Source organism: Pleurodeles waltl, chromosome 3_1, assembly GCF_031143425.1.
Source record: "Pleurodeles waltl isolate 20211129_DDA chromosome 3_1, aPleWal1.hap1.20221129, whole genome shotgun sequence".
NCBI lineage: Eukaryota > Metazoa > Chordata > Amphibia > Caudata > Salamandridae > Pleurodeles > Pleurodeles waltl.
In genome coordinates this window covers 628238196-628256118 of record NC_090440.1, presented here as the reverse complement: position 1 = coordinate 628256118, position 17923 = coordinate 628238196, and the positions used below count along the sequence as shown (strand labels likewise).

General features: G+C 42.9%; 1 protein-coding gene across 1 annotated transcript in view; it reads right to left on the bottom strand.

Annotated features, from left to right (window-relative positions):
- The window catches only part of MUC2 (mucin 2, oligomeric mucus/gel-forming), a 181177-nt gene that overhangs the window by 100033 nt on the left and 63221 nt on the right, over window positions 1-17923 (bottom strand). Inside the window, exons 27-30 of the mRNA XM_069223137.1 lie at window positions 15529-15575; window positions 7445-7639; window positions 5869-5898; window positions 2397-2993 (exon numbers count right to left, since the gene is read on the bottom strand). Coding sequence (XP_069079238.1) covers window positions 2397-2993; window positions 5869-5898; window positions 7445-7639; window positions 15529-15575 — 869 coding nt within the window. The remainder of the gene's footprint in view (window positions 1-2396; window positions 2994-5868; window positions 5899-7444; window positions 7640-15528; window positions 15576-17923) is intronic.

The following is a 17923-nucleotide window of genomic DNA, read 5'->3' as shown; positions in this document are numbered from 1 at the left end:
ATTTGAGATTTGAATGAAATCGTATGTGTCTACATAACCCTTGTAGCAAAAGCAGTGGCATCTTCCCTGTGAAGACAATTCCTAATCTGAGCCTGTGGTTGCATATGGGGCCCATAGACACTTATTTTTGGGGACAGACACTTATTTTTTTCTCTTCACCCAGAGCAAAAGAAAAACACACAAGAGAGAAAGAAGAAGAATGAAAGATACAGAAAAACAGTGACAAAAAGAGAGCAAGCAGAGGCGGAAAGGCACCTTCAAGAGGGAAATAAAGAGCGGAGGACGCCTGTTTGGCACCTCGACCTTCGATACGCCTGCTGCGGGCTTCTAGACAAAACTTCGGTCACCGGCACTTTTTATATGACAAATTAAACACCGCAGGGGGAAAAAGATGAATTTGCCTTTTCCAAGTATAAAAAATCCATCTCAAGCTGCAATACTGCACGGCAACGGGGCAAAAGACTAGGCTGGCATTGTAATTTCGAAAAAAAATAATTTGCTATATTTTATCCCACCCAGTACTTAAGTTGTAAAATAGTATTTTCTTGACCCAATTGTTTGTCTCAGAAGTCTCCCGCCTGTACTTCTGAATGGCCTGGTTGCTGGCTACGAATGTTCACTAGCCTTTATTACACTGCGTGCCTCTTTAGCATTTTGCATTTTGCACTCACTGCCCCTTTTCTGTATTCGTGCAGGTCATTTTTCATTTTTTTCTCCTTTGTCGCTGTTTTCATTTATTTCTCTTCCTTCTTCTTTCTACTTTTTTTACCTTGTTCACTCTTACTCTGGGGTCAAAGGCTGGTGGCAAAAATAAATCGCAGATCCCAAAAATGAGTGCCTGTGGGCCCCACCTGCTACCTCAGCTCAAATTAAGCACGAATCCCACCATTTTCTTTGGTGGCAGAGTTACTCATCACACATAAAATAATACACCACCGAAAGTGGCAAAATGCATAGTCGTCACAAATGATGGCAGAGAAAGGCCCATGGCACAAACTGCCCATAAGCCGCAAATGTGCTTGGGTTGAGAAGAAAGTCGAACTTTATGGTTATTCAAGCACACTTTGGAGATACTGTATCAACAAGGTACTATAAGTGCCATTGTGATATCGCACCCGACCAGGTTTAGAACTTGACTTATGACGAACATCAATTCGTTTGAAATGAGTTATGTATGATAGGAGGCAGCCATGACACATTTTTCATTATGACTATTTGGGGAAATTTACAGGTAGTCTGCAAAGTCTCTCAAACTGAATGAGACTGACTAGAATAAGTATTCTTATTATGCCCATTACGGAATATTTTCGTTTTTTTGGTGGGAGAAACCCTTTTCAACGATTGAAACCTACACTAATAAATGATCACGAAAAGCTGCTGAACGGTATACTAAATTCACAGATCTCTGGAACTAGTGAGTGTTGACAAGCAAGGGCCACAGTGGTATCCAAAGACAGCATTTTCACCATTCGAAATATGTCGTCTCTGAACCAGACAAGTAATGCCGGGACATTCGGAAGCTCCTGTAGCGGAGGCTAAACGGGATTGGTGTGTGCTGTCATGAAATGTTGGGAATTTTAGAGCTTTTAGTTTAAGTAAAACTGATGCAGGAACCTAGGGAAGCCATCCAAGGATCAAGAGAGCCCTACATTTCTCAGTGTTGAAAGTAGAAATGGGATGGCAGTGGACCCCAGAATGTTCTACCTCTTTTGATTGCTTACTGGATGTCATCCATGGGGTGCTTTGGACAGACAGGTGAGGTCTAACAGGAAAGAAAATCCAAAAGAAATGAAAAGCAAGCTGCACTGCAGGAGTTAGGAGGTATTCAAAATAACCCTTTGCTGCTCACATGGAAGTTTGACTGAACCTGCATTCTGTTCCTCAGGGGCTGAAACATTTAGATGTGTGTATTGAGTTTTCTTTTTAACTAGTTATTCCTTTGATCACTTACAGGAATTTAATAGCAAATGTAGAGTTCTCATGTCAGAACTTGTAGTCCATGAACTTCAATGTATATGTGAATACAGCTGAGCTAGGTAGCACAATTCTTATCAAAAGCTCTCTGTAAATTACAGTAGTAGTCTGGAAAGTGCACGCCTTGAATTAAAGAAACAAAGGTTTTCTTAATGAACCGTAGAACATTGTAAATTATTTTTATAAGCTTTACTAATGACATCAATGAGCTACAAACAAGATATGGAATATGTAACTCTGACCAATATCAATGTGATATGTTGATTTCACTTACTTCAGTTCTGAGGACGTGCATATTAATTAATGTTGTTATACTCTCATTTAATTAAATGCAAATAGATAACACAAGCTCTTGTGTGTTAAATGTATTAATTTAATGTGTGTTTCATTTTAACACCTACACTTACTTTGTTCATACTTACCGGTAGTTGTAGTTGGTGTTGTAGTTGTTGGTGTTGTAGTCTCAGTTGTACTCTCTGTTGTAGTAGTTGGTGTTGTAGTTGTAGGTGTGGTCGTAGTTGTGTATGTTGTTGACTCTGTTGTAGTGATTGGTGTAGTGGTTGTAGGTGTTGTAGTGGGGGTTGTTGTTGTGGTTGTAGGCGATGTTGTTGTTGGGGTTGTGGTGGTTGGAGTTGTAGTCTCAGTAGTCGTCTTTGGAGTTGTAGTTGGCTTTGTGGTGGTTGGTGTTGTGCTACTTGGGCACAACACTAGGGCACAGCAGTTGACTCGTATCTCATAGTCATAGCAGAGCTCCCACAAAGATTCGTCTGGCTCTTGGTCTTGATTTCGGCATATGAGCCCAAAGGAGACATTACACTGTAACTTCTGTCCAAGTTCACCCAAGCTCACGTCGGGTGCTGCAGCAGATCGGCACTGAATGTCATGAGGAGCACCACAGATCTCATGTCCTTTGGCTCTTATCTGATCATATGTCTCAAAGTCACCACCATCCGGCCCTGGGTGTGGTGTGCTTACATCAAACCAAGGGCTCCAACTGCAAACGTACTCATAGCCGCAAGCTGCAAAACAAGGAGGGACCAACATTATCTTCTGAATATGCAAGAAGATACTACCACAAGCGAGCACCCCATCTTTCCAAAATTTTCAAAAGCAAACTGTTTTAATTTGGTTTTTTGTTACACTGATTCACTCGTGGGACACTTGGTTAGAGAAAATGCACAGCTAACCTACAATTTACCTGCAGATGACTGCATGCACATAATTCGTGCTTACATGGGAATCTTGCAAGAATCATGCATGTGACGTGCGGAAAAAAATGCAATTTCACCGACCCCTACTCATGATTAATGTCCTCTGTTCTGTGCCCTATTTCTGTGGTGACTGGTGCCCATTCGTTCTGTGTGGAACTTTCAGAATCGTATTTTGGGATACATCTTTAAGTATGTTAGTTACCAGAAATGTCACGTTACTGCAAAACCAAAAATCTTTTCTAAGATACTTCCCTATACGTTAAGTAACCAGTGCACCACAGCCATATTTAGAAGGAGAATGGTTTCACTATTTATTTTTTATTTTTTTGGTACTCATGAGCATTACATTAGAGATCCTCCCAACATGTCGCTTCATGGGCTTCATGGACATATTGTGTATGAGCTAGGGGCATAGCTAGCATCGGTGCAGCAGGTGCAGTGCACAAAGGGGACCTTAATTGAAGACCTATAAATACCCATAAAGAGCCCATTTAACCCTTATAATTGTATTTTATTATGCCAACAGCAGCAGAAGGGGGCATTTTTGACCCAGGGCCCGTGGCATCCTTGCTACACTCTGGTCTGAGCACAAACATGCAGACCCACAGGCCAGGATGCGCATAGCCAGTCACAATCCCTGATCCCTACTTTGCCTGCTTACAAAAGCCTTGGAGGAGCAAATATGTTTCAGATTCTGTAGATACCTAATCCATGGAGTTGCATTAAAAAATCAATGACATTTTAATTTAAATTAGTATGCAGGGGAGAGAGTGTCTTTGAGGTAGGGATAAGCTTCTCTGCACTGGACAGAACAGCCATCTATTTCCTCAAAGTCCTTTACTCAGCATTCTGGACATTCAGTCGATGGCAGTTTTAGGATACTCTTGAACCTGCGACCACCAGACTAAATATTCTGTAGAATCATGCTGAACCTTCTGAGCCACACAGGATCTTCCTCAGGGAGCAACATGTACCCAAATAATTCTATTAGATATTTTTGGTATGTTGCGTCTTTTAGGTGTACTTCATTTCTTCGACTGGACCTCTTTCATCCATTTGGTCACTGAAGAATAAGCACTAGAAACAGGAATACTGCCAAGTGGCGTTTTTTATCAAGAAAACAAATGTTTTTTAAAGCTATGAAGCTGGCTCTCCAACAAGCCTTGCTATCTCTGGACCAATGCCCAATCAGAAGTACATTTAAATGTTTCAAATTCTCACAGGTTTTGAACTATCAATTCTAACCTTGGTCAACATCTATTGAACTGGAGAACACGTCCGATCAACTGTGCAAAGGCTGCATAAAGTTCCTTTATCAAGTGCAACACTAACCTCTCTACAAGAGACTGGACAAGACAAGAAATCCTCCTTCTGTGTCCTCATCCTCACCTATCTGATGCAGAAACATGGCTTCTTGGCTTGCTGCCAGCCAGAGCATGGCAGAACTAGTGATGCCATATGTTGGCTGTGTGTGAACTTACAAATTTGGGTTTGCATTTGTACCATTCAGTTTTACACTCCAACTCCAACTGTAGTTCTGATAGGAGTAGCCTACACAACTGTCTGCCAGCACAGGACCTAGTGCTTGGCCAAGTCATTAGACTGCATGACCTCAGAGCCATGCAGGAAAAAGTTGGTATTATCGGTGGATCTCTGCTTACTCACTGCAAGCTCTTTAAACTGTCCTGACCTATAGGCACAGATTATTTTAATGATCTAAAATGGGATTCACCTTGATTGTTTACCATAGACTGGACCATCCTTCAGCACTTTTATGGATCTAAGGGCCTGATTTAGAGTTTGAGGGATGGGTTACTCGGTCACAAACGTTTACGGATCTGAGGGCCTGATTTAGAGTTTTGGGGATAGGTTACTCCATCACAAACGTGACAGATATACCTTTCTCTGTATTATGATTTTCATACAATATAATGGAATAGTAATACGATGAACAGGATATCCATCACACTTGTGATGGAGTAACCCCATCCACCAAACTCTAAATCAGGCCCTAAGTCTAAATCCTACAGGCCAACAATCATCCAGAACGAAGCTAGAAGAGCATTAGCACATGCACTATCCTTTTGCATTTAAATTAAATATCACAGTTATTTCATGTTCCCATAAGCCCACAGTAGATCTCATATAAACACCAAGACTGACAATAAGAATATTGTCTGCATGCCTGTATTTTACTATTACAGAGGTACAGGGCTTCTATGGTCATGGCACAGTCTTACAATTCTTTCGTTATCTGCAACCCATTGGCAGCTACTTATCTTCTGTGAATATGTTTAATTAACCGTAAGAAAACATGATGACATTTCTAGGGTCACTATTTTTTCCTCCTTGCTCTCATTTGTCTATGTCCTTCCTTCCCTAGGCCCATTACTAGTTAACCTTTTTTTATTTGCCCTTTTCTCCTTTTTTCACTCGTTTCTATCCACCACATTTTCATACATCTCGAACTCCCACTTTTCCTTCCTAGTAATCTTCTCACAGTCGTGCTCACTTCTTCACATTTTATCCTTTCTAGTCTTTGCTTTCTATTTCCCATCTACCAACTCCTCCTACTTTCCTTCCTTCCACGCTTCTAGTGGTGCGATCTCGATGTTGCATCTATCCCACCTTTCTTCTTGTATTTTTACTTTCAATGTTTCCTTATATTGTCATCAGCACTTACTTGTGGTAGGCACCGTTGTTGATGTATGACCTAGAAGAAACATAAGACACCAATGAGGATCATAAGAGAGCTATGACAGCGGTGTGTATACAGCGGTGTGTATAATGTTAATGTAATATTTCAGGATAGAGTTTGCCTCAATGCAGATTTGACATGTGTAGGAAGATGAAGTCATAATCCAAACCTACATAGATCTATTCTAGGTAAATGTAGGTCTGCTGTATGTAAGAAGAACGGAGTTTGCAATAGATAGGTTCATGCATGGAACAGGAGGTGTACTCTCTAATCAGAGGAAGTACTTTATGGAAGGATTTTTAGGAAACGAGAGGATCTTGTATACATGATCTCACAAGATGGAGATTGATTCTGTTTATTTGATCTCAACACGTTTCCCATTTCACCTTCTAAGTGATGTCACTTTACAGGACCTATGAGGCCTGTAATGTATGTATTCTTCAAGGCAAGGTCATGAAGGTCAGGAAAAGGAAACTCTTGCCACGAGATTGGTTGTTGCACACAACACCTGCTCCTGAGAGGCAACAAACTACCTTAACAGCAGTCTCATGCTCTATAAGAAGTTCACTGCACTGCATGTAAAAGTAGATTACTAGCTGTAAATCAGCTTTTAGTACTTAAAATGGCATTCCTCTGCCGGCGATGAAGTTAATAATGGTAGGGACTTCTACAAAGTCATATTACAAGGTTACTGGCAATGTAGTATGTCATAGCTGCATGGAGCAAAATAAATCATTAGAGCTTTCAATCACTCACTGAGCAAGGGTACCCCAACTTTTATAAATCTGGAGCAACTCATGATGGAAAAGGGTTCCCTCCCTAGCTTACATAATCATTCATCCAATGATGCAACAGTGAAAATCACAAATCTAACCAAATCATTTTTATTCTCTCATTGTTAACTTCTGCGTCCGTTTCCAAAGGTGTAGTGTAATACTTACTGTTTTAAGGAATTATGATGAAAATATCTTTCTAGAGGTTAATTTTTCTATTTGTCAGTGATATTTGTATTGAACCCGAGTATCAGTGAAAGGGTTCACAGCTAAGTGATACAGGTGTATATTCTCTGAAGCCTCGGATCTTTGCACACACTTGATGAACTGGGGCACATTTTCCCTGCCCCGCTTCAATTGCGGACCCAGTTAGTGCACGGCGTTAGAGGCGGAGTAATCACTCCTGAATTTTAAGGAATGTCATGTGACTTGTATTTCATTTCCATGGAAACGGAAGCCCCTGTGTAATTGCGATAAAACCTGTAATTATCACAAGAATTACACATATTACAGATGAAATTATATAGAATTATAGAATTTCACCCACAACTAGAGAGTCTCCTCACCCCCCACCAAATCACGTTTCTCCTTTCATCAATAAATTACTTCTGGGGTCACTTTCAGTTTTCTCTTTTCTTCTGTTCATAGATTCCAGAATCAATACCAACCTCCAGCAATATGTATGTGTCTCTGTGTTCATGATGGAAATTCAGGTGCTCGACAAAAATATTCTAGCACTCCACCATACAGTCCTTCATTGAGACAACTCATCAAAGTTAAGACCATACCTGTTGTAATGGTGGTTGTGGTAGGCGTAGTGACTGAAGTAGTTGTGATGGTAGTGGAAGTTGTAGGGCAGGGTGTCATCTCCACCACTTCTGTCCCATTTTTACAGACCACCTCAATGCAGAATCCAGACTCATTCTTGCGGTAAATGACCTCTCCTTCTTCATATCGTGTCCCATTGATCAAGCAGAAGCATGCTGCAAGGCAAAGAGCATATTGTTTTTTAGGCTTCCCTTTGTAATGCTAAAACCACCATTTCTCAGGCAGGTCACATATATGCAAGTAGTGCAAACATGAGATCGTGCTAATGGAAAAGAGAGAAAGTTTCGGGAAATTAGGAGAAAGTTGACAGGGATACTGAGTTAGAGGTCATTGATCTGATAATTCCATATGGTGATCTTTCAATTGCCACATCATCTTATTTCCAATAACCGATGAAATGACTTCATTGGTTATTTGAAAACGTAGTTTGTCAGACAATGCATAAATTGAGAGCTACCACTCTTTTTTGTGACATCATTCCATTATCATCACACAGTTTAACTATTTGAGTACTTGAAACCTACTGGCTTCCGTTGTAAGAAAAACGAGCACAAATTATACAGATGGCCTAGTGAATTATATGTTAAACCTACATTGACAACATCAATGATAACTGCATTACATTTTCCCCATAGTCTGTAAAGTGCCTGGTACCACTAAAACGTGAGTATCTTTCAAATGTGTAAACTTCCATGGATGTCCCACCCACTTCCAAAGTACCAAGGAACTGTCCACCTTGTGAAAAATTCATGCAGGTACACCCTACAATAAGTTATATTATTTGCAACCAACATTGTGTCCTTTATTCTGATCATGTAATCAATTATCATCAATCAAAATACCTTCTAACAGTAGTGTTACCCACCTTGGGCCCAACGTTACTTTGAAATCATAAACACCAGGTAGTGAAACCAGTCTTTCAAGTAAACCAACCGTCAGTTACCATATTTCAGAAAGGAAAGGTTGGCCTCTATCTTTAGTAATGTCACTCACTATATTTGGTACAATTAGTAAAGGTTCACTAGCTATCCCCTTGTACATGTACTAAAGTAAGGAAGAAATGCTTCTATGTTCTGGGGCCAGCCCTTTAGATCCTTGCAGCCACACAGATCAGAGAGAACCCTGACATCCAAGCTCATTATCAGATAGTCCATCAGGGGAGTTTCCTGTTAACTCCTTCGGTGCTCGACGGAATGGTTCCATCATAAGCACCGATGGGTGTGTGCTGAGGAAAGAACGATTCCATCCTTGCACCCGTCCACGGGGGAAGCAGTGCAAGCTGGCATCATCATATGCAGCTGGGAACGCACTGGGAGCCATTTGCTTCCAGCGGATCCTGAGAAGGACGCATCACGAGTGAGCCCTTTTCTGGGGGCGAGGTGGAATTTTACAGAAGCTGGGGGAAATAACTTTCCCCCTGTACCTGTAGAGAGTGGATTGCTGCTCCACATTTATGAGTGGAGCCACGATCGTGGAGCAGGAATTCACACCACCAGGGATTTTCCTCATTATTATTGGAGAAGTGACCTCTTAGGCAAGAGTCACTCCTGTGGGTGGTGCGTTACATTTGTGTTTTGGCCCGCCCGGGGGCTGATTTGGCAATTTTTTAGGCTGATCAGCCCCTGGGGGGTTGAACCCCCCTAGAAACCAGAGATTTAATATTTGTATGATTGCAGGGAGCGACACCTTGTGCACTCCCCTTGGGAACCATTGTATAAAATGGATTCCCAGAAGGCAGGTCTGCCATTTTTAGGCCAATCTGCCCTCTGGGGGAAGGGCGGAAGCCCACTAAACACCAGGGATTTTATTTTTGCATGTTGGGGAGTGGCCCCTTGGGCAAATGTCACTCACAATTATTGGGTCACTGTTTTGGCCATTTTCTGCCCCCTAACCCCGTGGGGCAGATCAGCTATATTGTAAAGCCCATCTGCCCCCACTGGGAGCAGAAAACCACTAGTCACCAGGGATTTTATTCATTTATGCGTGTGTAGGCTAGCCCTTGGCTGGTGGTGTTCATGGACTGGTGCTTGGCTGGTAGTGTACATGGACAGGCACTTAACTGGCAGTGTGTGTGAACTGCCACTTGGCTGGCTGTGTGCATGGACTGGTGCTTGGCTGGCAGTGTCCGTGAACTGGCACTTGGCTGGCGGTTTGCATGGACTTGTGCTTGTCTGGCTGTGCGCATGGATTGGTGCTTGGCTGGCAGTGTGCGTGGACTGGTGCTTGTCTGGTGGTGAGTGTAGGATGGCAGTGGGCTGATGGATTCCATGTGTAGGCTAGTGCTTGGCTCTCAGTGTGCGTGGACTGGCGGTTGGCTGGTGGTGTGCTTGGACTAGCACTTGGCTGACAGTGTGCATGGACGGGCACGTAGCTGGTGGTGTGAGTGAAGTGGTGCTTTGCTGGCAGTGAGCGTGGAATGGCATTTGGCTGACTGTGTGTGGCTAGCATTTGAGTGGTAATGAGCAGACTTCATAGTGTTTTATAATGTTAACTGTTTTATTTCTTGTCATCATTTCTGAATGTCATGTTTTATTTCTCCTTTTTTCTAGTGCAAAGCTTTTGTTTTCCTTTGCTGCAACTCTTGCTTGTGGCTTTGGCACTGGTTGATCTGCAGTTGCATGTGTTTGGTATGAAAACGTTTTTGTACTGTTTACTCCAAATGAGTGTCATTGCCCTGCATGAATGAGTTTTTTGTCAATGCTGTCATAATAGCAGCATATTTAGCTTCTGTTTGATGGTTTATGAAATTCTCCTTGAATTTGTGCACAATGTATATTGTGTTTTCCTTCGTGTAATTTTCTTTTGTTTTTCCTTCATAATTGGTGCTTGCTGTGTCTGTGTAGAGTAGGTGCTGGGGTGTCTAGCTGTAGTTGGCAAGTTAGTGGTATCGTTTTACAGTATGTAGGTCTTTCTGTGCTTTACCTTGCAATTGCTGTATGCCAGTAGTTTTACTTTCTTTTTGATAAAGACACACTTTATTTATTTTGTTTATTACTTATTTTACACTGTGGTGGTTATTGTTGACATATTTTTGAAGTTACTTTTATTAGTAAGGATTATGGCTAGCCATAGGATTACCACTCAGTAGGTTGTTGGTATGCTTTTCGAATCATGATTATGAGACTGACACTGCCTCTGAAGCAGAGGAGGAAGTGCAAAATCCTGGCAGTGAATTTTCTTTCCAAGAGGAATCATCTGATGATGAAGCCACTCTCATTGCAGAGGAAGTGCCTCTTTTAGAGGAGGGCAGTGATGTATGGGTAGTACAGCAAGGGGCATCTGGATTGCTGCTTTTGGCTGCAAGACTTCCCATTGGAATAGCTGAACTCTGAGTTGCCCCAAACATGGTGCAGCCGTTGTTGCCTGTCTTTATTGGTGTCACAGAGTGTAGAGTGAATACTGAAAACTTTTTGATTATAAATTTCTTTCCAGTTTTTGTGGACAATGTATTTTTGGATAAGATTGTTGATCATACTAATTTGTATGCTTGACAGTATTTGAGGGACAACAGTGCCGGACTTAAACTCAACTATAGCGCTAGCTGGTGGACTCCCACAAATCTGAATGAGTTGAAACTTTTTTGATGAGCTTGATAAGGAAGCTGTCACTGTCTTCCTATTGGTCTACTAGTCCTTGATAGCAATGGCTATATTTTCTGCAACCACGAGTCATGATCAGTATTTGCTTCTGTTTCAGATTCTGCATTCTGTTGATAATACTTTAGAGTTGCCATAAGATCACCCTGGTTGTGACTGTCTTTGTAAGGTTGGGTCTGTCCTTGATCACTTTGTAGATCGGTTCTCAGAGATCTATGTTACAGGGAACAAAATAGCTGTGGTCAAGTCTTTGGTACTGTTCAAGGGCCGTTTGGTTTTGAGGCAGTACATTCCTCGCTAGAGGGCACATTTGGGATTAAAATGTATATGCTGTCTGAGAGTGAGACTGGATATGTCTATAATTTCAGGGTGTACATTGGTAGAGATTCCAGTATTGACCCCTCTGGTTGTCTGTCCACTTTCGGAGTTAGTGAGAAAATTGTGTGGGATCTTGATAGAGAACTTCTTAAAAAAGGTCACCATTTATATGTAGATAGCTTCTACACTGGTGTGCAATTGTTCAGGGAATTGGTCAAAGTGGACACTATTGCTAGTGGCACAATCTGTTCTAACCGAAAGGTTACCCAAAAGTGCTTGTTTGTAAAACATTTGAGAGGGGACAGTGCAGTGCCTTGCGTAGTGATGAACTTCTAGCTGTGAAATTTGCAGACAGGAGAGATGTCTACATGCTGACTACCATCCATGATGAAAGTACTTCACCTGTGACTGTTGAGGATCATGGTTGATGAAAGCACAAACCTGTGGTTGGAACCTTACACTGCTGTTCTTAAGGCTTACATTTGGTATAAGAAGTTGACTATCTATTTGTTCCACTTAGCAACCTTTAATGCTTTTGTTGTGTTTAAGGATTGTTCTCCAGAGTCAAATATGGCATTCATTCAGTTCCAGGAGTTTGGGATAGCCAGCCTTGTTGTAGTGTAACAAGCAAGTGTTCCTAGAGTTGGAGTGGTGAAGGATGTGGCTGGAATGAAAGATCGCGACTTTCCTGATCACATTCCACCCATGCCCAAAAAAGACTTTCCCAGTAGGAGACATAGGCGGTCATTCTGACCCTGGCGGTCAAAGACCGCCAGGGCGGAGGACCGCGGGAGCACCGCCGACAGGCCGGCGGTGCTCCAATGGGGATTCCGACCGCGGCGGTAAAGCCGCGGTCGGACCGGCACCACTGGCGGGCTCCCGCCAGTGTACCGCCGCCCCATTGAATCCTCCACGGCGGCGCAGCTTGCTGCACCGCCGCGGGGATTCCGACCCCCCCTACCGCCATCCAGATCCCGGCGGTCCGACCGCCGGGATCCGGATGGCGGTAGGGGGGGTCGCGGGGCCCCTGGGGGCCCCTGCAGTGCCCATGCCACTGGCATGGGCATTGCAGGGGCCCCCGTAAGAGGGCCCCTACATGTATTTCACTGTCTGCTGTGCAGACAGTGAAATACGCGACGGGTGCAACTGCACCCGTCGCACAGCTTCCACTCCGCCGGCTCGATTCCGAGCCGGCTTCATCGTGGAAGCCTCTTTCCCGCTGGGCTGGCGGGCGGTCTGAAAGCGACCGCCCGCCAGCCCAGCGGGAAAGTCAGAATTACCGCCGCGGTCTTTCGACCGCGGAACGGTAACCTGACGGCGGGACTTTGGCGGGCGGCCTCCGCCGCCCGCCAAGGTCAGAATGAGGGCCATAGAGTCTGTATGTGAAGAAGTGCATGGGAAGAGAGTTGCATGTGCTGCCTTGACTGTCCTTTTAAGCCTAGGCTGTGTGTGCCTGCTTGGTTTAGATTGTACCACACGCAAAAGAGTTTTTGGGAGCAACTGTGACAGTAAAAGTGAACTGCCTGGTCTGTATCATTTTATAGTTTTTGTTCAGTTTCACGGTTGGCATTAGTGTGATGTATTTAGTTGGAGATATTGTGTTTGTAATTTTGTATTTACTTACAATTTGATTATGTTTTCTTTTTTGTTAAAAATAAATGTGATGGTGGGTGCGTGGACTGGCACTAGGCTGGTGATCTGTGTGGACTGCCACTTGGCTGGCAGTGTTTGTGAGCTGGCAATTGGCTGGTGATGTGTGAAGTGATTTGCTATTAGTCACTACACACACTGCTAGCCAAATGCCAGTCCACACACTCTGTGAGCCTGTGCGGTTGCTGTGTCAGGCATGTGGGTGTATGAAAGTGATGGGCTCTTGAACAGCGTTGTCTGTTGATGTGAGTGTTGAATGGTCTTCTGTGTGTAGCGTGTGAAAGGTGTGTGATTGGCCTGTAAAGAGGTTGGTGCCTTGTCATGAGCTGTGAATCATTGGTTAATTTTTTCACCTTTCATTTAACAGTGTATTTAATTTTTGTGAAATCTCTTGTTAATAAAATGTTACATATCGAACCATCAATGCCCTGCAAACCTCAGAATGTGACTAAAATCGCAGTTTTCCTTGCATTTCTGTGCGATCTTTTTCCAGAAACAGAAATAAATCACAAATTGCCTACCACCCAGTGGTCCCGACCATCTTGTGATAAAAATGAGACCTCACTTGTGTGGGTGCCCAAAGCACAGTCTCCCAAAAAATGTAATAAAAAAACTTGAACTTCTGGACCCGCTTTGGTTCTCCCTCAATATCAACATGCTTTTTGGCCCCTCCCTGTCAAAGGCACTTGACCCCCACGCAAGTGAGGTAAGTATCATGTTTATCAGGAGACTGAGGGGAAGGCTGGGTGGTAGGAAATTTGTGGCTTCCCTCAGATTCCAGACCTTTCCTTTTTTAGAAATGTGAGGAAATGTGTTTTCTTAGACAAATTGTGAGGTTTGCAAGGGATTCTGGGTAAAACAATGTGGTGAAAGCCACACAAGTCACAACATCCTGGATTCCTCTAGGTCTCTAATTTTCACAAATATACAGGTCTGCTATGTTTCCCTGGGTGCCAGCTGAGCTAGAGCCCAAAATCCACTACTAGACACATTGCAAGAAAATGGTTGGTTTTTGGTTGAAACGTGACATGTCCAGGTTGCATTTTGAGCGTTTCCTGTTGGGGCACTAGGCCTACCCACAAAAGTGAGGTACAATTTTAACTGGGAGACTTGGGGGAACACAGAGTAGCAAAACAAGTGTTATTACCAATTATCTTTCTCTGCATTTGCCCCTTCCAAATGTAAGACAGTGTAAGAAAGAAGTCATTTTGAGAAATGCCCTCTAATTCACATGCTAGTATTGGTACCCACAAATTCAGAGATGTGCAAATAACCACTGCTTCTAAGCTCCATATTGTGTGCCCATTTTGAAAATGCATAGGTTTCCTTGATACCTATTTTTCATTCTTTATATTTTGCCAAATTAATTGCTGTATACCTAGTATACAATGAAAAAGCATTGCGAGGTGCAGCTCAGTTACTGGCTCTGAGTACCTCAGGTTCTTGGTGAACCTACAAGCCTAATACATCCCCACAACCAGAAGGGTCCAGTGGATGTAACGGTATATTGCTTTTGAAACTCTGCCATAGTTAGAAAAGGTTACAGATGAAAACGTAGATACAAGTGGCTGTTTTTTTCAACTTGATTTCAATATTTTTTTATTTCAAGTGTTACTTTCAATTGGAAAACCTTGAAAGACCTACACAAATGACCCCTTAATGAATGTTGTCTACTTTTCAGAAATGTATAGCTGTCTAGGATCCACCTTTGGTTTCACACCTGTTTCCATCTCAAACCGGAAGGAGGTTGAAAGCACAAAAAGTAGGAAAAATTTACCATGCCCCAGTAAAATGCCAAAACTGTGTTGAAAAATGCTGTTTTCTGATTCCAGTTAGCCTGTTCCTGAAAGCCAGGAAGATGGTGATTTTAGCATCACAAACCCTTCGTTGATGCCATTTGCAGGGAAAAAACACATACTTTCCTCTGCAGTGCTTTTTTCCCATTTTTCCCCCAAAAAACAAAGTTTAGCAGTCTCGGTCCCTCCCAGGGGAATTCACAAACCCTGGGTACCTTTAGAATTTCCTGGCTGTTGGAAAAAGGGCTCAAATTCGGTGTGGATAGCTTATGTGGACAAAACGGTATGGGGTCTAAGCGTGAACTACCCCAAATAGACAAAAAAAAGGCTTAGCACAGGGGGATAAGGCCTAGCAGCGAAGGGGTTAAGCTAAATGGTCTATTGTGAGTTGCCCACTCACTCCTACACAGAGCGTGTTGAGAGGTGATTGAGTTTACAGAGAGCATGCTCCTAAGCCTGTAAAAAATAACTTAAAGATGAAGGCATGACTGGTTCAAGCAGCTAGTGAAACGAAGTGTGTTCACGTTAGGGATTTACATTTTTGGGCCACTTTATACAGCCTGTTCATCAATTAATTAATGATAAAATGTGCACCATTAGTTGTGTAATGATAGCAAGTCATGCATAGCCCTTACAAACAGGACTGTATCTCAGCAAGAAGCACTCTAGTAAAACATAATTTACCTGTTTCGTCGTAAGAGCAGCTGACACTTGGCCCTTTAGTGCAGATGCTGTAAATAGATCAAAAAGTGAATTAGTTATTTCCTATAAAATATACCCAGTCTACCACCTACACTGCACCGAGGAGAACAGGGCGAGCCTTATCATATTCGACCTATTTTCAAAACATTTTAGAAGAAGCAGTGCTTTGATGTATCAACGTTCAGGAAAGTTTGCTTCAGGCTGAGAATGACAGAGGGGCTCTGATGACAAATGTAAGAGGACTGTTCCATGGAGGAGCTCGGGGGTGAATCATCGACTCCTGTTGCTAAGTGTATTCCTCGGGTGTGGCTCTCTATCCAAGGGGTTTGTATAACCCTAAAGCCACCCTTTTAAGTGGCATTTTTGGATGCCGCTAGTCAAATTTTAAACACTGGAGATGGGACCCATCATATTGGGTTGAATATCTGGTCACAGTATAGAATTCCTGGAAGTCACGTGCCTCTGATAGGTCGCCTGGATGGGCCAAAGTTAGTCGCGTCGGGCGTAAATGACACATGCTTAATTGTTCTCCAGCTTGAGTGGAGTTTCAAAGGATACGGTCTATTGGGAATTTGCTTGTTGTCCCTTAAGCCGGTCGGACTCTCTATAAGAAAGGATGTTGCCGAGACAAGAATCAACATGCCATTCCTTAACAGATATGACGCAGCAAAGCATCTTAGGGCAGTGACAGGAATATGAATGTTATTTCCCGGCAGTGAATTCTGTTACTGTCTACTATGGGGCAATATTGTAGGTAAATCATCAAAATGTATTATAGAGTAGAGTATGTTATTCCTCCAGATAACATTTATCATAGACGGGCGAGGCGCCTGATTACAGAACGAGTGATGTACTCCTCCAAACTGTGCCACCCGACTTAAGGACATCCATCCCCACTGCTCTTGCAGACGTGCCGCTTCAGAACATGCGCCAGGGAAGACGCTTCTGCATGAACATATGTGAGTTCTTTACCGCAGCCGTACCCACGCTTGGAGAGCCCACATTAAGGCAAGCGGCTTCACTTCCTTCAGAAGTAGGTCCTAAGGAAGAGGCGGCGGTGGTGCACTACTGGGGGCCACAAAGCGAAGGACAGGACAGCTTTTTGGAAAGTGATGGAAATCAAGTAAGGAGAAGAGAAGATGTGATACAAGGTTGGCCCTTGTATTAAAAAAAGATTAAAAAGCTGTGTGTAAGAAGCATTGATAGCCAATAGTCCTGCCTTGTATTTTGAGTCGTAACTAAAACATTTAAAACGCCTGGTGCAGTGAAAAAAAACAATTATACTCCGTGTACATCCAGCTACGTGATAAAAAATGTAATGTTTGGTGATTCAGTGTACTTATGAATTTTTTTAACAGTCCCTCGTGCATTTCAATATAAGCACTCCGTAGGAGGCAGAATGATATATCAAACAGCCAGTAGAATGACGGGGCAGAAAAACACTACTTTTGGCAAGCCTAATCCCACTCTGCACATTTTAAAGAATTAGTAGTACTATGTTTTGCATAGAGCTTTATTGTCAAGTCAGACTGAAAACTGGTAGTTGAGAAGTAAGGATGGATGGCAGGGAGGGAGCAAAGGGCACTGTGCAAATTAACAAGGATGTCGGCCAGTTGCTGACTTCAAAAGCCAGGACTGGCGCTGCAGCCTATTGCAAGAAGAAAAATCCTAAAGTGCATTAAAATACACTATTCAGGAAGGGGGATTGCACCCCAACCTTATCTGTATACTAGGGTATGGGGAGCACTGGAGAATTGTTTGTGTGAAAAAAACAGAAATAAGCTGCAGGTATAGGGCATCTATGTTGAAATATGTGCAATGGTGAATTCCCTACATTGAGCTCATCCAAAACCCTCGTTGGGGAGAGTTAGTTGTGGATTAATACTAGTCTAAAATACTAGTACTAAAATTTAGGCTTCTCCTGAGGACCCTTTGTGTAGGAGACCTGAAGAGTTTTGCTGATGGCCTCCACTTCCAGGAGCTCAGGGTCCACGTAAAATGGTGGTATCTTGGAGTGTGCAGTTACAGAGGCTGTGGGGCTTGCATACTCTGTCCCGGCTTGTCAGATGATGGCAGTAAGCTGCATCAGACTGTGCAGCTGGCCTACACACATGAAAGCACTGTGTGTGTGCTCTTAAATTAAGCAAAAGTTACCTGAACACCGGGTGATGATGTCTTTTAGAGGCATGACAGTTAGACAAGTGCACCTCATACACAATTGGGAGAGATCCACATCCCAATCATGCCACTTAGAATGTTATTGTTTAAAAAAATAACTTTAGGGGACCATATTATTGTGTGGGATAACCCATCTGTTGAACTCTAAGATCAGGCACTAAGTCTGAATGTAAAACTTCCAGCTGGAAACCACAGCATG